Source organism: Cebus imitator, unplaced genomic scaffold (assembly GCF_001604975.1).
Source record: "Cebus imitator isolate Cc_AM_T3 unplaced genomic scaffold, Cebus_imitator-1.0 Scaffold14, whole genome shotgun sequence".
Lineage (NCBI taxonomy): Eukaryota > Metazoa > Chordata > Mammalia > Primates > Cebidae > Cebus > Cebus imitator.
In genome coordinates, this window is record NW_016107329.1 from 8802852 (window position 1) to 8822541 (window position 19690).

Consider the following 19690-nt stretch of genomic DNA (forward strand, 5'->3'; position numbering starts at 1 on the left):
CTGACAGCACAGAGAGGACTGGAATTTCCACAGATTTTCTTACGTGGCACTTCCCTCTTACTCTCCTATTCGTGCCAAAGGGCTCCAGCCTTTGACCCAAAAACTGTTGGTTCTCATTATCCACAGTAGCTGTATTCTGAAGTCACCAAGAACACTGACTTAGTGAGTACTGAACCATTGCTCCTAGTGGAAATACAAGGCTAGGTTCCTACAAGCCTCTGCTCACAACATTTTTCTCAATGATCAATACATGTCATTGTTTTCTGTGTAACAGCACCTCATTTAGTGTGGGTTGTTGATTCATGAACACTCAACATGCACGCTCACTCATGCCTGAATGCGGCTCCTCTAATATACATGTTTCTCCATAAGGGACTTTACAGCCGTCTTGCATTTAGAAACACTAGGCTGCACTTCAACATAATATATGGGGGGCATTTGAAACAGCAAGATCACCAGCATAAAGCACGAAAATGTGGAAAACAGGGCACTACAGAGACCAGGACAAGGACGCGTGCTTACAGGATGAGCTGCCGTGAGAAGGCAGGAGTGTCGCCTTGCTGGACCTCAGCTGGGACTCATTTTGCCTCTGTGTATATCCGTGAATGCCAGTGTTGATTTGGGGGGATTCCAAGTGAGTTTTAGTGAGCAGGTGAATTGGGAAGTACAGAATGTGTGAATAATGAGGACCAACTCTATCCAAGCTGGCCGAGGCACTGGTGGCAGCCACAGGGAGGGCTGACAATACTGATGTCAACTGAAGTCTCATTTGCAGTCCTTCCACCTTCCGTCCATCACATGTGCTGACCACTGTCCACATGTACCAGGAACAGAGTCTGAGCGACTCTGCCACGCCTGGGGCTAAGACTCCATCTAAGCATGACTGGGCAGTGCCTTGGGGAAGTGGAGCACAGGCAGACAGGACCCAGTGGAGGGGTCCTCATAGGAGAAAGTTGGGCAAGGAGGGGACTCACGCAGCCCCTGCCTCCCCAGCCTCACCCTGAGAGCCTTGCCATGAGATGCTCCTTGGCCTGAGGGCACCTCCCATCGCTGTATCGCCCACGAGACTGGTCCACCACAGGTGATGGTGTGGAAGAAAAACAGTGGATTTGAAAAGTTGGGTGCTAATGCTGAAAATAATGTCTTCTGTTTTCATCCTAAGGGCAACGAGGCCCACCTGGGAATCCAGGACTTCAGGGGTTCCCTGGCATCACGCCCCCTTCCAACATCTCTGGGGCACCTGGTGACAAAGGGGCACCAGGGATATTTGGCCTGAAAGGTAAGCAGGACTATGCATCTGTGCTTCAACATCTGTGGGGCAGGAGCTGGCAATGGCCCACTTCATCTAGGAGTAGAACGCATGTTCATTTCCACACTGTGCCCAGACTCCAGTCAAAGGGCCAGGGGCTATCACGGCTCGTCCTGTGTCATTTTCATCACCTGCACGATCTGGCCCCCGGGAAGCCGAGACACAGGCCCTGTCGTTTACTTGCTGTAGTAGCAGATAGTCAGACCACAGCGGACTCAGAAACGTACACCATGAATGGCATTCTTCTTCCTCAGTGTATTGTGCTTAGACACATATTAAACTTAATTTGCATTTCCTAATCACAAATGAGCTGAATATTGGAAAGAGAGGATGTAAACATGAAGTCACTCCTCAAACAAGTATTTGTGCATCAAGGTTCACAGGAGTACTATTCACAAGCACCAGGAGCTGAAAGCAACTCAAGCGTCCATCGACAGAGGAATTAAGAAACAAAATGCAGTCATTGTACACACTGTGGGAGAGGAGGTCGTCTTTTTTGTTTGAGTTTTGTTTTGTTTTGTTTTGTTTTGTTTTGTTTTGTTTTGTTTTCTGAGACAGTCTTGTTCCGTCATCCAGGCTGGAGTGCAATGGTGCAATCTTGGCTCACTGCAACTTCTGCCTCCCAGGTTCAAGGAATTCTCGTGCCTCAGCCCCCCAAGTAGCTGGGATTACAGGCACCTGCCACCATGCCCAGCTGATTTTTATGTTTTTAGTAGAGATGGGTTTTCACCATGTTGTCTAGGCTGGTCTCGAACTCTTGACCTTAAGCGATCAGCCCACCTTGGCCTCCCAAAGTGCTAAGATTACAAGTATGAGCCACTACACCAAGCCTGTTTGTTTGTTTTTTTTTGAGACAGGGTCTGGTTCTGTCGCCAGGCTGGAGTCCAGTGGTGTGATCACAGCTCACTGAAGGCTCAACCTCCCAGGCTCAGGTGATCCTACCTCCTCAGCCTCCGAAGTAGCTGGGACTACAGGCATGCCCCACCGTGCCCAGCTAATTTTTTGTAGTTTTTGTAGAGATGAGGTCTCGCTATGTTGCCCAGGCTTGTCTTGAACGCCTGGGCTCAAGTAATCTACCTGCCTCAGACTCCCAAACTGCTGAGATTACAGGTGTGAACTGCCATGCCCAGCCTTTATTTAGTCTTAAAAAGACTGCTACCACCTAGATGACCCTTGAGGACATTCTGCTGAGTGAAAGAACCCAGTCACAAAAGGACTGACTCTGTGATTCCACACATGTGAGGCCCTGAAGTCATCAAATTCATAGAAACAGAAGGTAGAATGGCTGTTGCCAACGGTTAGGGGAGAGGTACATGGGGAGTGAGTGCTTCACAGAGAGAGATTTCAGTTTTGGATGGTGAGAAAGTTCTGGAGATCGCCGGTGGTGAAGGTTGCCCAGCATTGTGAATATATTTAATGTCACTGAACCGTGCACCTAAAAATGGTTAAAATGGTAAATTTTATGTTATACATATTTTATGATAACTTTTTAAAAAGAAAGACACAGTCATTCCATGTCACAAACTTGCCAGACTGTCCCCCGAATGCGTGAATGTGCACCTGGCTGCCCCCAGGGGCATCGGGGTCCTGCTTAAACCCTCCCTTCTTGTCCCTAATGTCAACAGGTTATCGGGGCCCACCCGGGCCACCGGGATCTGCTGCTCTTCCTGGAAGCCAAGGTGACACAGGGAACCCAGGAGCTCCGGGAACCCCAGGGACCAAAGGATGGGTCGGGGACCCCGGGCCCCAGGGCAGGCCCGGCGTGCTCGGTCTCCCGGGAGAAAAAGGTAATGGTGCCCATGGTGGTGTGCCAGCAACCCTGGCCGCAGTGCAAGGAGCCCCTCCCCACAGACCTCCGTGTCCCTAACGTCTTGTTTGTGTTGTAGGGCCCAGGGGTGAACAAGGCTTCATGGGGAACCCTGGACCCCCCGGACCTGTGGGTGACAGAGGCCCCAAGGGACCCAAGGGAGACCCAGGATTCCCCGGTAAGTGACCGTCTGCGTGCCTGCAGAGATAGCAGCTCAGCCCAGCCTCTCCAGGCTTGGGGACATCCTGAAGGTCAAACAGCCAGGGCCCTCTCTGGCATGGGTCACACGCTGCAAAGAGCAGGGAGGATACCAAATTGCAGGGCCTTGGTTTCTCACAGGGCTTCGGGGAATGGATGGAAAGTTTAATATTCAAACGTCAGGCGCTGAGTCACGGCTCAGGCCCCTTAGTCTGGCTCATCTCTAGAAAGCACGACTGTCCAGGAAGCTCCAAAAGGGGACTCTGGGGGTGAGAAACACAGTAGCGCTGACAGCAGGAGAGTGGAATGACCTTGCGTGTTTACTGGGGACTCTGTTTCCCTTCCAGGTGCCCCCGGCATCGTGGGAGCCCCCGGGATTGCAGGAATCCCCCAGAGGATTGCTACCCAACCAGGGACAGTGGGTCCCCAGGGGAGGCGAGGCCCTCCTGGGGCACCCGGGGAGATGGGGCCCCAGGGCCCCCCCGGAGAACCAGGTAGGGTACTGGGCTGGAGCCTGGAGCCCCACGGGGCCGCCTGGGCGAGGCCGGGGCCTGCTGGCGTTGCATCCTCTTGTGTTCCCCGCAGATCACCAGCTGTGCCAGCATGGTCAGTTTCCAGCCATACTCACACTTCTTTGGTGGCTTGCAGGTTTCCGTGGGGCTCCAGGGAAAGCCGGGCCCCAGGGAAGAGGTGGCGTGTCTGCTGTTCCCGGCTTCCGGGGAGATGAAGGGCCCACAGGCCACCAGGGGCCAGTTGGCCAAGAAGGTGAGTGAGCGGTGGGGAGGGAGCCTCCCAGGTCCCCGCGCTGAGTCTGACTCACAGACTGTGGTCTGCAGGAGGGGGCACCAGTGCCCACAAAAGCCAGAAATGAGGCGCTGCCCCACCCTCCTGCTCCTATTCTGCACATGCCGCCCCCCTCCCGTGCCCAGCAGAGCACCTGGCACCAAGTCCCGGGACAGCCTTCCTCCCTTTCCTGGGCCACCTGCCGGTGCTGCAGAGTGGGCAGCAGGGATGAGCGGACTTCAAGGCTCAGGATTCAAACTGAATCCATAAAGAAACCAACTATTTACATTCACAAGAGCCACACTACAAAGCCATCTTTTTTTTTTTTTTTTTTTTTTTTTTGAGGCAGTCTTGCTTTGTCTTGCCCAAGCTGGAGTGCAGTGGCGAGCCAAGTAGCTGGGACTACAGGCATGTGCCACCACACCCAGCTAATTTTTTTGTATTTTAATAGAGACCGCGTTTCACCATGTTAGTCAGGCTGGTCTCAAACTCCTGACCCCAAGTGATCCGCCCACCTTGGGCTCCTGTAATCCCAGGATTACAGGCATAAGCTACCATGCCCAGCCATCTTACTTATTTTTTTTAATTATTTGCACACATGTAGAATGAGATAAGGCAGTAAAAACAGCTATTCATACAAAAAGAATTCTCAAAATTTGTCTTTACCTGAGCCCAGTTTGAGCCAATGGACTGAGCATTGAAATTAAAATTAAACATAGGTAGCATTATTGGTGTCCAGGTCAAAGAAACAGCAGTCCCCTGGCCCTGGTGACAGACCCACAGCCAGCAAGTTATGGGCCCTGTGTGTGCACCCGGAAACAAATGCTGGCAAGTCAGAGCCCGCGTGGTGCAGGAGACAAGCTAGGGGAGGTGTCTCGGGAGAAAGGGGCATGACTGTGAGTGTCCCTTGGAAGGGGAGGGGACGCGGAGAGGATGGTTCGCCAGGGACAGCTGAGAAACACTCACAGAGCTGCTGTGCTGGAGGCAGATGAGCCACCCCAGTGTGCCCCAGGATGGGAGTTACAGGAAGCGCAGAAAGAACATTCTAACCCAGGATCTGGTCAAGTGGGCAGTCAGCAGGGCCTGCAATGAGCTGCCTCTCCTGGAAGTGTCCAGCAGCGGGGGATCACTGCTGGGGTGGGGCTGCCCTGTGATACTCTCCGGGCACTTCCAACTCCAGGCATGTTGGGTGCACCCTGAGGGGCACACGCCTACCTGTGGCCGACTGAGTCCTTTATGGAAAGGCCCCCTCCTCTGTGCCCAGTGACCTCACTGCCACCATTTCCTGCTGCTGAGCACAAAGTCTTAATCAAATCCTCCCCAAGAGTCTCCTTATCTCCACAGACTGAGCCCTGAGGTCTGGGTGCACCTGTAAACTGCCCTGCATGCCTGGGTCCTGAGGTTTCTGCGGGCGGCTGTCAAGGGGGCTGCTGTGTCTCTCTTTCTTGGGCCACAGGTGTGCCAGGCCGTCCAGGGAGCCCGGGCCTGCCCGGCATGCCAGGCCGCAGTGTCAGCATCGGCTACCTCCTGGTGAAGCACAGCCAGACGGACCAGGAGCCCATGTGCCCTGTGGGCATGAACAAGCTCTGGAGCGGGTACAGCCTGCTGTACTTTGAGGGCCAGGAGAAAGCACACAACCAGGACCTGGGTATGTACCGCCCGCCCGGTCCCCGCAGCCTGCTCAGGGCTGGCCCAGAAGCGGCCACGGTCAGAGGGCCACAGCGAGACTCCCGAACCCTCCACAGCTGATGAGTTCCCCTGATGGAAGTGTCCACCCGCATTCCTGGTGGTGCAGAAAGATAAAACGCCCTTTCTAGCAGAAGCCTTACAAAGCCTGTAAACCTCAGGACGTTAACACTAGGACCTGCCTTTTATCTTGGTATCAGCTTCCACAGGCTCCATGTGACCCCTCTGACCCCTGGCCCCTCTCCAGTGGAGGCCACCGATTGCTTCACCTCCTTCTTGCTTTTCGACACGAGTTCTGTAGACTTGGAGTCGGGCAGGGGCCCTGAGGGGCTAGGGATCGTGTCAGACTCTCCCACACAATCCCCCCCTGAGGGGCTAGGGATCTTATCAGACTCTCCCACACAATCCCCCCCGAGGGGCTAGGGATCGTATCAGACTCTCCCACACAATCCCCACTGGAAAATGGACAGATGGACACGTGTGCATGCTCTTATTCAAGGAAGCCTTTAAAAGTCATGAAAGTGACTTGGAATGAAGAAAATGCAACACACACAAGTTACAAGTGGGGGTGGCTTAGTCTCAGGTCCCCTGTGAGGGGGTGACGGGAAGGGTCTCCCAGACACAGGCCGTGTTCTGCCTGCTCGGCACAGGTGACAGCAGGCGTTCCGCCCCTGGACACCTGGAGCTGACCTCATGGCGCCTGCACATTCCTGCCTCTGTGCCCCACTTCCACAGTCAGTTTCTTGAGAACAGTCGGGCAAAGGCCGCCAAGGATAAGGGCCTAAAATAGATCTGGGAACATGGCCAAGGAGGCAGGCCCAGCAGCAGGCATGTTTGCCAAAGGTGCACCTCTGGCTCTGAGCTTTTCAGCAATCCATGTGAAGAGGGAAACCCACTGAGCCGCAGCAGTCACTGGGGCCAGGAGAGAAAGGCTGTCTTTGTTTCCAGAAGCAATCAGGCTACATGGACGGGAGAGGGGCCAGGGCCCCTTCTGGGGTGGCTCCTTGTGGTCAAAGAGTGACCCCTTGGAGGCCATCAGAGGTTTCTTGGGGCCAGTACTGTAAGACCCCACTAAGGTAAGGCTCACCCAAAATGCTGTTCCGTGAAGATGCTGCTCCCGGCTGATCCAACTTGGCCCAGTATCTGTGATAACCTGTAGAACAGAGCTGCTCCAAAATGCCAGTGTAGTGTGTTTGATCCAAAAGAGAAAAAGAAGGAAACTGAGAAGCCTCAGCCTGGCCCTCCCATAGGTGGCTGAACTCCACCAGGTGGCCTGGGGCAAGTCAGAGCCTCCCGGGCCTGGCGGGAGATGGCAGGTGCATCTTCTGGCCGCACTGCGCTGTGATCTCACGGCCCCTCCTTCCTCAGGGCTGGCGGGCTCCTGCCTGGCGCGGTTCAGCACCATGCCCTTTCTCTACTGCAACCCCGGGGACGTCTGCTACTATGCCAGCCGGAACGACAAGTCCTACTGGCTCTCCACCACCGCCCCGCTGCCCATGATGCCCGTGGCTGAGGATGAGATCAAGCCCTACATCAGCCGCTGCTCTGTGTGCGAGGCCCCAGCCGTCGCCATCGCCGTCCACAGCCAAGATGTCTCCATCCCCCACTGCCCAGCTGGGTGGCGGAGTTTGTGGATCGGATATTCCTTCCTCATGGTAGGTGGTATTTGCCCAGCTCCCCTCCCCAACCACACCCTGGCTGGGGACACAGCAAGAACAGCTGGCTGCCTTTGTAAAAATGATCAGGGCAGTTGTTTAGGGTGTGCACTGCACCAGGGCACTTGGCCCAGGGAGTGAGAGCTGGAGTACAGCTTACACTTTGCTAACGGAGCCATGTGCTGGGCACAGGGCTGCCCCAACCCAGAAAGGGCACATTAATTTTTCATCAGGTCTTGTAAGGAGTGAGTGTAACCAGGAAGAATTTGCCTGCCATCCGTCTTACTAGGCACAACACCAAGACCAGAGGTGCAGCTGCTTTGGGTTTACCAGAAGTCTGAATAGAGGGAAGCCTTTTCTCTAGAATCCTGATCTGATTTAGAATCTATCTGAAACCTAGAATACCCTCAAGAAATACCTAGTAACTGGCTGGCTTAAAATGGATATACCTTCCTGGGGAAAATTCTGGAATGCTTTTGGGTATGAAATGCAGAGCCTGCGGATCCTTTGAAAGCCAGGAGAAGGTACACAACCAGGACCTGGGAAGGTACCGCCCACCCTGCCAGATGGCCTTTGGGTATTAAATAGAGAACCTCAGCTTTGGCCAGTTTTAGGTTTAGCTTAACCTCAAGGGGAGAGACCACAGCACCAGAGTGTCTTTTGCAATATTCCCTCTTGAAGCAGAGGCTCCTCAACTTGGAATGGGGTCCCCTCCCACTACCTTCATGGTAAGATGAAGATATCGTAAGTTGAAAGTGCATTTTCAATGTACGATGGGTTTATCTGGATGTAGCCCCACCAGAAGTGAAATAGTGAATTGAATACATATTGCTTTTGCACCATCAAACAGTTCAAAAATTGTTAAGTCTAACCATGGTAAATCGGGGACCATCTATATACTATTATAGTGAGAGGAGAAAGTCTCACTGAGAACAGTGGCTCTTCCATCGAGTTTATTTATATGCATCATAACTGTCATAGCTCCAGCTATATTGATTGGATGCCCAGCATGTTAAATATTTCATAAATTATATAGATAACCTAATATATAAATTGCATAATGATTGCTAATCTTTCAAAACATCAGGAAAAACATCCAGATTCTAGGAAAGGAAGGAAAAGGCAAGTGTTGCCATTTTAATAGGTATTATTGCTGTGATAAAGTGGAGCAACAGGATACCAAATCCTGGGCAGGGACAGGCACAATTTCTACTTTTCCAGAAGCTTGTCATGGAAGGTGACTTTGCAGTAACCTTCTTTTGTGTCATAGTGACCTTCAGGGCACCCCTGTGCCATAGAGGAAGTAAGCTTTGGTTGGTCCAATTTTTTGAACTCCCATTGTTAAGTTCAAAATAAGCGAGCCTCTCTCTTGTGAAGGGCATGATGACACAGAATTCCAAAAGGCCAGGCATCCCCTGTTCCATTAGCAATCAAGTTTCAAATTAATGTCACGAGCTAAGCGGACATTATCCTTCGCACACATAACTCTCTGCTTAAATAAATGGCTGACAGCCTCAGCAAGCCTGCAACTTGACATCCCCAAAAGGCACAGGTTGAGACAGATCCTGTCACCCTGCCAACAGAGGCAGGGTCAGGACAGACGGGCCAGAAGTACCGTGACTTCGAGAACAACAGAAAGTCCCTGTTGGCCCTGATGATGGATAAGTGAGCAGACACGTCTGTGTACTTTCCAGATGTGCCCCAACTGCCATCTAGGAGACAGGACCCAAACCAAGACAGCTGTGTGCCTCGTCTGTGCTTTAAATGCTCTTTGATCCCTTCTGTGAGGTGATGAGCAGATGGTACCACTAGGACTGCTGGCATCTCAGCATAACGAGAGGACAGCTCGGCAGAGAACAGCTGCCCCACCATCCCTAGTGGGTACACAGAGGCGGAGCAGTGCTGAGGCTAGCGCCTAGCTCACCCTTCCTTTGTCCATGAGAATGGGTGGCTCCAAAGGATGCATTTTCTGCATTTCCCCAAAAGCAAGTGCCATGTGGGAGGGAGGACCGGGCAGAGCCCCGGATGTGACCGCAGCAGCAAAAGCCATTTACCTCCCCTCCCCTTGGTGTCCTCTCTCAAAACTGGTCTGGCGGAGGCTGCAAGTACCTAGCCGGCCATTATTTTAGTTCCTCTTTTGTTGATTCTGGCTACAATATGCAGCCTTCAAGGCCCCTTCTCCGGGCCAGCCTCTCATCTAGGCAGTTCTCTTAAGATATATGAGCTGCTATGAGTACCAAGGCCAGAGACTTGTCCACTGAGAGGAGCACGTTGGATAGTGTGTGTGTGCCTGCACTGTGTGCAGTTACGCACGTGTGTGCACGGGGGTACATGTGTATATGCATGCATCTGTGTGTGTACATGAGTGTACACCGTGTGTGTGCATGTGTGTGTGTGTGCAGCAAACTCAGCTCTTACCTGGCTGGTGCCAGCCACTGAGACTTCTCACGTTGCGCTTCTGACCTCAGTCTGGGAGTCCCAGGCATCCCCCTGGGGCAGCTCCCAGCATGGCCTCAGCTCCTTCTGACCAAAGTGAAGCCAGAGATGCCCTGAAGGACGGTTCCACTTCTTATTACCTGCTCATTAGCAGACAAGAGCAGGGTGGCTCGGGGCTGGACAGGCTTCTGCCTTCTGTGAGCAGAACAGTTTTTAAAGGTTTTTTCGGGTTTTTTGTATTCAAAGGAAAGCTTAAACTTCCCAAGTGTGTTCAGAGGGCAGCCCCTTTTTTCCCTGCAAACTGAACTGAGATATTTCTGTTCTAAGAAAACAGATTCTAAAGCCCAAAAAAAGCCTACCAAAGGAATTTGCACGCAGCACCAGCACGCACACCTGCCAGCCACCGTCATCCGGCAGGTGCAGGCACTCGGGATCCCTGCCCACAGAAACCCACTCAGCGCCTGCTTGGCCAAGCCAAATGGCACTTAAACTCTGGGATCCAGGAGGTCTGCCATGCACTCCTGTAAAGGCTAAACATGTTGATGTAATGAAAGTAGAACTTTAAAATGAAAAAAAAAGGTTCCCTTGAAAACATCACCCATCTCCCAGCCACAGCCAGCAGCCTCAGAATCAACTAATCACTTAACAACCTCTGATTGAAAAACATATATATTTAATTACACAAATAATACATATTTATTGCAGAAATTCAGCAAGTACAGATTTTTTAAAAAATAACTAAAATGAGGCCAGGTGCAGTGGCTCACGCCTGTAATCCCAGCACTTTGGGAGGCCGAGGCAGGTGGATCACGAGGTCAAGAGATCGAGACCGTCCTGGTCAACATGGTGAAACCCTGTCTCCACTAAAAATACAAAAAATTAGCTGGGCATGGTGGCGCGTGCCTGTAGTCCTAGCTACTCAGGAGGCTGAGACAGGAGAATTGCTTGAACCCAGGAGGCGGAGGTTTCGGTGAGCCGAGATCGCACCATTGCACTCCAGCCTGGGTAACAAGAGCGAAACTCCGTCTCAATAATAATAATAATGATAATAACTAAAATGACTCATCTTTCCTCCCTGATCATCAGCATTTTCAGAGAAGGGGCTTCTGATATTTTTAACTTACCAACCTCAGATGGTAGCCTACATCTTCATTTAATTTTTTTCTTTTAAAAAGAGTAAACATTGTGTTATCTCTTCTGCCAGTTATTTTTCTTTGAATGGTTAGGTAGAAGGTTCATTCTATTACCAAAATGTAGTCAGTGACATCTACCGCTCGCATCTGCAGTCACTGCTCTAGTTCTTACGGAACAGCCAGCCTGGCTGTGAACTGACATCATGCACCTGCCTTTGCATCACGTCCCAGTGCCTGGGGCTGCCTCCTGCGGGGGACCCAGGTGCATTTCCCCAGCCCCTTCTTGCTGAAGGTGCCTTCGAGAGGATACTGCATGTCTGTACTGACCCAGATGGATGGTGATGGTTTGCTGCTCAGTAAAAACAAACGACACAGAAGAGGGCTATGCCCTGACCCCGGGCCACATCCAGCTTGTGATTCCTAACCCTGTCCCACCCCCTCTCTGTGCAGCACACGGCAGCGGGAGACGAAGGCGGTGGCCAGTCACTGGTGTCACCAGGCAGCTGTCTGGAGGACTTCCGCGCCACGCCATTCATCGAGTGCAATGGAGGACGCGGCACCTGCCACTACTACGCCAACAAGTACAGCTTCTGGCTGACCACCATCCCTGAGCAGAGCTTCCAGGGCTCGCCCTCGGCCGACACCCTCAAGGCCGGCCTCATCCGCACGCACATCAGCCGCTGCCAGGTGTGCATGAAGAACCTGTGAGCCGGCGCTCGCCAGCAAGGGCCGTATTGGTGCTTATTCTTAACTCATTACCTCAGGTGCCTACCCAAAAATTGATTTTATTTTTTTCTTTAAAAAAACGTCTACCAAAGGAATTTGCACCCAGCACCAGCACTTACAGCTGCCAGCCGCTGTCATCCAGCAGGTGCAGGCACTCAGGATCCCTGCCCGTAGAAACCCAGGGGCAGCCCTGGCCCCTGTCACCCCTGCTAGATGTCCCTGGGGGCACAGCTAACCACTTCGTGCACACCCATGTAGCCACTGCACTTTCAAACGCCACAGACAACTCACATTGTTCAACTCACTTCCCGGGGTGGTGTGGACAAGGCCGTAGCACACAGGCAGCCAGCGTGGCCCCAGGCCCGAGGGCCTCAGGCGCCCGTCCCCACATGAGGGTCCTGTGGGTGGGCCTGGCCCTGCTTTCTACGCCAACGTTATGCCAGCTCTGTGTTACCTTAAAGGCAAAACTGTGCTCTTTATTTTAAAAAAACACCGATGATCACAGTGCAGCCGGCCGGCCTTTTCCGCGGCCCTGTACACCACTGCGGCTGGCAGAACAGGCGGAAGTGGAGCCCTTTCTGCTACTGGAAGGTGCACCCCGTAGGTCGGAAGTGATGTCCCCACTGCCTCACCTTGTCCCTGAGATTAACCCCTCCCCTGCTGAAGATGAGCTGTGCTCTTCTAACTATTCCTTCCTTTGTAACAACCACAAAATAAAACTTGGTCTTGAATATTTTTAAGCCCCAAGTTGTTGACTGCCTTAATTTTCTCGTGTCCATAGAGCGAAACGTTTGCTCAAGTGAATGCAAGGCACTGCGTCTGCCCACGCTGCTGTGTTTATACATCTCAGTAGAGTTGAACCCATTCATGGTACTGTGGCCATTTCTTGTGGAATGTGTTTATGTTTACAACTCACTAATGCTTACAGAAAACACTCCAACCAGGCCAGGCATGGTGACTCACACCTATAATCACAGCACTTTGGGAGGCCAAGGCAGGTGGATCAACTGAGGTCAGGAGTTCGAGACCACCCTGGCCAACGTGGTGAAAGGCCGTCTCTACTAAAAATACAAAATTAGCCAGGCCTGGTGGTAGACAGCTATAATTTCAGCTACTTGGGAGGCTAAGGCAGGAGAATCGCTTGAACCCAGGAGGCAGAGGTTGCAGAAAGCCGAGATCACACCACTGCAGTCCAACCTGGGTAACAAAAGTGAAACTCCAGCTCAAAGAGAGAGAGAGAGAAAGAAAGAGAAAGAGGAAAAAAGAGAAAGAAGGAATGAAGGGAGGGAGGGAAGGAAGGAAGGAAGGAAGGGAGGGAAGAAAACACCCCTGCTGTGCACAATGGCTCACGCCTGTAATCCACACTTTGGGAGGCCAAGGCAGACAGATCACCTGAGGTCAGGAGTTCAAGACCACCCTGACCAACATGGTGAAACCCCATCTCTACTAAAAATACAAAATTAGCCAGACCTGGTGGTAGGCACCTATAATTTCAGCTACATGGGAGGCTGAGGCAGAAGAATTGCTTGAACTCGGGAGGTGGAGATTGCAGAGAGCCGAGATCGTGCCACTGCACTCCAGCCTGAGCAAAAAGAGTGAAATTCCATCTCAAAAAAAAGAAAAGAAAACCCCCCAAGCACCGTTCATGGGTATTTGGAGAAAGAGTACTTCACAAATGTATTTCCAAAGGCATTCACATTCAATTCGTTCCACCACAGGCTGGGTGCAGTGTCTCACACCTGTAATCCCAGCACTTTGGGAGGCTGAGGTGGGAGGATCACTTGAGCCCAGGAGTTGTTTGAGACCAGCCTCAGTAATATAGTGGGACCCAAGGCTCAACTCACAGAGTTTATTTTTACCCTCTGAAATACAACCTCAAATTGAAGTTTTCCTAAGAAAAATGTTCACATTATGAAATAAGTATGCTGCCTTATAATGTTATTTGAAATGGATAAGCAGGTGCCCTGGCTTGTGTTCCCGCAGAAGCTGGCTGAGGCCAGGACCTCTACACAGCAGGGCAATTTCAGAAAGTCGAGTGGGACCTGGGGCGGGCGGTGGGGGGGTATGGGGGTGAAGCCAGGAAGAAGAAAAGTCAAGTCCAGGGCGTGGGACGAAGAGGGTTACCACTGTGGGTGGTTTAGGCTTGATCCTGCTGGGACCCACCAAGAAAGGAGCCTCAGATGGCCGAGCCGTGGCTTGGAAAGGAAGTGCTCATCAGCTGCTGTCTCAGGGGTTGCCTAAGGCTGTTAATTCCCTGATGCTTCCAGGTGAGCCACACCAGCATGGCTGAGCAGGCCCCTGCCAGATGCCAGCCCCAGGTAGATGACCAGATGGAGCTGAGACACGGTGTGTCAGGCCACACTCGCTCATGGCCGGCCACCACAGCAATAGCTGCAGCAAAGCGGTGGGCCCAGACGGTGGCACGGGACTCAAGCGACCAGAGTTTGCAGGCACAGCAGCTCTAGAAGCTAGGCAGCAGCAATTCATTCTAGACGCCACCCCCACTGCCAAGGAGGCAGCCACAGAGCGTGCTGCGGTCCTGAAGACCCCTGATTGACTCGGGGTCGGCTTCACGCCTGTGTGTGGGTCACACTGCAGAGTCAGCGCCCAATGTTAAACATGAAAGGAATGTTTGACCCTAAACCTAAAATACATGAGAAGACGAAGATCCTCAACACATAATTGGTTCCCAAAATGTGAGTCCTAAAATATAAACCAATCACAATTCATAACCCTGACATCTGTGCCAAGGAGCCCACGGTCCCACTGAAGTACAGGAAGTGGAGGTGCCTCATCTGTAATCCAACCATTAGACGTCCTGCACCTTGAAAATCGAAGCTCTGTCCTTCATGGACCCTGCATGTTGCATAAGAGAAATTTTTCCGGTCTAGTTTCTTGGTGCCAGGAATAACTGCCATCCTGAGAGCTGAGGGTGCTTGAACGACCCACTAATGGTGTGCCACATTTTCCAGAGGGTGAGTACCACAAACTCACAATCACTTCTGTCTCCCAGCTTCTTCATACGGTGACTTTCACCATCCCCGGCAGAGACGCTGCTGGGATGCGCGTGAAGATGCGTCTGCAGCCGTCCTGGCTGAGTGGGGGCACCCAGGAAGACTCACGAGCCCTGGAGAGCACGTCAGCCTTTAAACCACCAGATAAGGGCAAGTTGGCCTGGAGGCCCGGGCAGGTTGCTTCAGCGGGCTGGGCCTCCGGTAAAATGAATCCAAGTACCTGTGCACCAGTGATGTCAGGAGAATCAAATCAGTCACCACGTCTTGTGTCCAGGACCTAAGAGGAAGGAGGTGGAGAAGAGCTGCGACTTGGGAGTTCTGATGTGCTAAGGTTGAGCACTAGGCTTTAAAATGCACAGTGCAGAGAAGGGAGTGGAATGACTTTGAAAATAAATTTGGTGACATGCTAGACACAGAAGGGGAGGGCAGCACTGGGCTACAAAGAAGAGCTTAAGGGGACAGACCAAACCCAAGCAGGTGTCTGGAAGGCACTGAGGAAACAGCATCTTCACCTCCCACACATGGTGCGGTGAGAGCCTCACTTGCAGACCCAGGAAGGCACCACGCTACAAATATCTATGAGCTATTTGTATTCACACAGCATAAGTTCAGCTCAGACAATAAAATGTAAGTCTGTTCCTCTCCCCTGAGAAACACTCAGTGCTTCTGGTTACACCTGGAGATGGCTTTTCCCTGAGGCTTCCTTCCTGGAAAAGGACCATCCACTTATTTGAAAAGAAAAAACAGAAGTTTCAGAAGCTTGTTGAAGCCAATAGGGAAAGGTGCTATTAATCATATAAGTAACTTTGGAAATGAAAAGGCACAGAGAACTGCACACACAACACTGTGCTCTAGTGAATAAAGTTATTTCTTACAGGAGTAATGGTAAACAGTACTGACACTACATTCATGCTAAAATCGAACCATCACCTGGGCGCAGTGGCTCACATCTGTAATCCCAGCACTTTGGGAGGCCGAGGTAGGCGAATCACCTGAGGTCAGGAGTTTGAGACCAGCCTGGCCAACATGGTGAAACCCTGTCTCTACTAAAAATACAAAAAGTAGCCAGGTGTGATGGTATGCACCTGTAATCTCAGCTACTTGGGAGGCTGAGGCAGGAGAGTCGCTTGAACCTGGGAGGTGGAGATTGCAGTGAGCCAAGATCGTGACACTGCACTTCAGCCTGGGCAACAGAGCGAGACTCCATCTCAAAAAATAAAAATAACTAAGGGATAGTCAATGGTGGGAGCCATGTTTCTCATTGTTGGAGGAGAATTTACAGCTAAGGGAGTAATGACACAATGGTTAGAGTCAGAGATATCAATAGGAACTCAGGTTTAACCTACTATAGACACCTATAGTCACATAAACAAATATCTATAGGTATGTGTGTATGTAGAGGTTAGTACACACACACGTATTTCTTTGCTCTGTCAGCTGAGAAGGCCTAAGAGAAGCAGCCTCCAGTAGCAGTGAGCACCCCAGTAGCAGCAAGCACCCCGAAGCAGCCAGCACCCCCATAGTAGCCAGTACCCCTGTAGCAGCCAGTGCCCCAGTAGCAGCGATCGCCCCAGTAGCAGCCAGCGCCCCAGTAGCAGCGAACGCCCCAGTAGCAGCGAGCGCCCCAGTAGCAGCGATCGCCCCAGTAGCAGCCAGTGCCCCAGTAGCAGCGATCGCCCCAGTAGCAGCGATCGCCCCAGTAGCAGCCAGTGCCCCAGTAGCAGCCAGCACCCCTGTGGCAGTGAGCGCCCCAGTAGCAACGAGTGCCCCAGTAGCAGGAGCACCTTAGTAGCAACGAGCGCCCCGTAGCAACGAGCACCTCCATAGCAGTGAGCGCCCCAGTAGCAGTGATCCCCCCAGTAGCAGCCAGCACCCCAGTAGCAGCCAGCGCCCCAGTAGCAGCGATCGCCCCAGTAGCAGCCAGTGCCCCAGTAGCAGCGATCGCCCCAGTAGCAGCGATCGCCCCAGTAGCAGCCAGTGCCCCAGTAGCAGCCAGGGCCCCAGTAGCAGCGATCGCCCCAGTAGCAGCGATCGCCCCAGTAGCAGCCAGTGCCCCAGTAGCAGCCAGCACCCCTGTGGCAGTGAGCGCCCCAGTAGCAGCGATCACCCCATAGCAGCGAGTGCCCCAGTAGCCGCAAGCACCCAACAGCAGCCAGCGCCCCATAGCAGCGAGCACCCTAGTAGCAGTGAGCACCCCAGCCCCAGATCTTGGTTTCTAACACTGTTCTCCAGTAAAAGGAACCGAGGCTCCTTGGGGAAATGGCTGATCCTGGGACTGGGGCAGGAAATACAGACGGTGAGATGGGAGCATCTTGCAGTACTAGAGAGTAAGGAAGTGCTCAAATAAAACCTCAGTGGAAATATGTGGCAGGGACACGGGAGCCATCTGAAAGAGACCGCGAGCCACAGCCATCTGAACAAGAAAGACGGCATTGGATGACAACCCAAAGTATAAAATAAATATCCAGGAGTCCATTCCAAGTCCTCAGCCTTCCTCTCTGAGGATGAACTGCCGTTCCTAGCGCCCAGTGAGGTCCTCGGGGCTGAACCGTGCTGCACGTGTGTGTGCAGCTATGCAGCTGCCTAGGGCACATGTACACCCTCCCCAGAAAAGAAGCACCTTTCCTACTCCTACACCTCCCCATCAAGCACTTCTCATGATTCTGCCCAAACCAAGGGAGATGATAAACGAAACGTCACAAAGGCAGTATTCTTTTTTTTTAGTTTGAGACAGAATCTCGCTCCATTTCCCAGGCTGGAGGGCAATGGCAGATCTCTGCTCACTACAGCCTCCACCTCCTGGGTTCAAGGGATTCTCCTGCTTCAGCCTCCTGATTAGCTGGGATTACAGTTGTGCACCACCACACCTGGCTACTTTTTAAATATTTTTTAGCAGAGAAAGGGTTTCACCGTGCTGGCCAAGCGGGTCTTGAACTCCTGACCTCAAGTGATCCCCTCCCAAAGTGCTAGGATTACAGGCACGAACCACCCCACCTGGCCCAAGGCAATGTGCTTTAAGGCGAAGCTGGCTTTCTCTCTGACATTACTGGAAGAGGGAAAATAATTGCTTTCTGGCCATTTTTCTCTAGTGAGCCGCCTCATGGTGGCATCACTCTGCTGGGGTTGGAGGTGGAAGAGGACAGTCATCTTCCTTCTGTGGTCCAGCCCCTCTGAAGAGTGCCCTCCCTGGTGCTTTTCCTGCCCCCCACTACTCTGTGAAGTAAGTAGGATATACCCCATTTCATAAAGTGATTTTCCCCAAAGACAGCAAATCAACTTGCCCAAGAAAACATAACCCAGGTACTCAGGAGGCATTCAGGCCAAACCTCCAGGCTCCCTTCAGGAACTGAGCCGACTTCCTACAAACAGCCACCACTGAGCACCAGCGTGTGCCAGGCACCCAAGGCACTTCCTGTAACAGGACCTCCAACGTCCAGAAGCCTCAAAGGGCGGGGTCATTTCCACAGACTGCAAGAGTCCCTGCACCCAGGGTTGAGGGGATTTCACAATTTCATTGCACAAGCCCATTTTCATTAACTAGGTTTTTCTCAGAGGCCAGGAACAACCACTTCGAGATGAGAGGCTGCAGCGGCAAAGTCACATGGTGGGGGGGCAGGAGGAGACTGGTGTCTTCCTGAGCTTAAAATGCCCAGGAGCCTCTGTCCTGCCCCACCTGCAAACTCACAATTGAGAGGACCTTGCCACACGCAGGGTGACTCAGAGATCTTCTGCCTCCCATTCACAGCCAAAGTACAAGAACAAAGGGAAGATGGGGTGAAGAGCACTTGGAAGCTGTGGGTCCCATGGCAGCATAAACCCAAGCTGCGGTCATTCCTGCAGGGGCCATTTGATCCCACATGGGACAGGACCCTGCTTCTCCTTCGGGGAACTCACTCTTTTGCCTTGAGTTGGCGTATTCTTAACTGTACATTTTCAAAAAAGAAAAAAATCCATTTCATCTGCATTTCATTCAAAAATGCATTCAAAAAATCCATTTCATCTGAATTCCTGGGAAAGGAATTGTTGCATTCAGATTATGAAGACTCTGTCCAGGGGCTCCCACCCCTCCCTCAAAGCAAGGGGAGCTCACTCCTGGCCATGGGAGCTGCTCATCAGCCAGGGGATGATGAATGAGGTCACCACGCAGTGAGGCTGAGGGAGGGGGTTGGAAGTGCTACTGGGGATGACAGTGGCCAGTCCCAGGCCTGCCATCATCAGACCAAGAGCAGGCACAGGCCAACCCTGCTCACTTAACTGAGACCAGCTCCCAAGAGACAGCATTGCAGGTTCCCATGCCTTCTCCCAGTGGGAAGATCTGGATGGGGGATAAAGCGAGGGGCTGAGCCACCATTCACAGCCAGAACAACCAAGCCCACCTTTAGGGAAGGAAAGACATGGCAGCAACTGGAACATGGTACTGGAAATCCGAGGCTCAGATTCCCAAGCCTCCATGCCCCAGGCAGGACCTTCCAAGTTGACATCCCAAGAAAACAGCCAGTGTTGACTGAGGCGGGAGGGCAGAATGAGGGAGTGGGTGGGCGAGGAACTGGGAGCCAGGGCCTGGGTGTATCTCACTCTGGCCCCTGACACTCTGCCCAGGATGCGCCTTCTTGGACTTGGGCCTTGGATCCGAAGATCCTCGAGCAAGGTGCCCTCCGCATCCAACCCCTGAGGACGGGGCCAGTGAGTTCAAGGCAAACACAAAGGGAAAGGGAGGGACACGCAGCTTGGTAGCCATGCAAAGCCGCTTGCTAGGACGATGTCAGCTTTCCCTGAAGGAAGTGGCCTGGGAGGACTGGGCCCAAGAGCTTCCAAAGCTGGCACAGAGGAGGCGGGGTGCAGGCAGCACCTGTGTGTGCAGGGTCCCGGCTGTGCGTGTGTGCAGGGTCCCGGCTATGTGTGTGTGCAGGGTCCCGGCTGTGTGTGTGTGCAGGGTCCCGGCT

General features: G+C 52.6%; 1 protein-coding gene across 1 annotated transcript in view; it reads left to right on the forward strand.

Moving 5' to 3' along the window:
• COL4A2 (collagen type IV alpha 2 chain) overlaps positions 1-12473 on the forward strand; it is a 205759-nt gene extending 193286 nt beyond the window's left edge. Inside the window, exons 41-48 of the mRNA XM_017501828.2 lie at positions 1163-1279; positions 2935-3096; positions 3196-3294; positions 3662-3808; positions 3963-4079; positions 5554-5745; positions 7152-7438; positions 11458-12473. Of these exons, the coding sequence (XP_017357317.1) occupies positions 1163-1279; positions 2935-3096; positions 3196-3294; positions 3662-3808; positions 3963-4079; positions 5554-5745; positions 7152-7438; positions 11458-11715 (1379 nt within the window). The 3' untranslated portion in view covers positions 11716-12473. The remainder of the gene's footprint in view (positions 1-1162; positions 1280-2934; positions 3097-3195; positions 3295-3661; positions 3809-3962; positions 4080-5553; positions 5746-7151; positions 7439-11457) is intronic.
• Positions 12474-19690: the final 7217 nt, after the last annotated feature.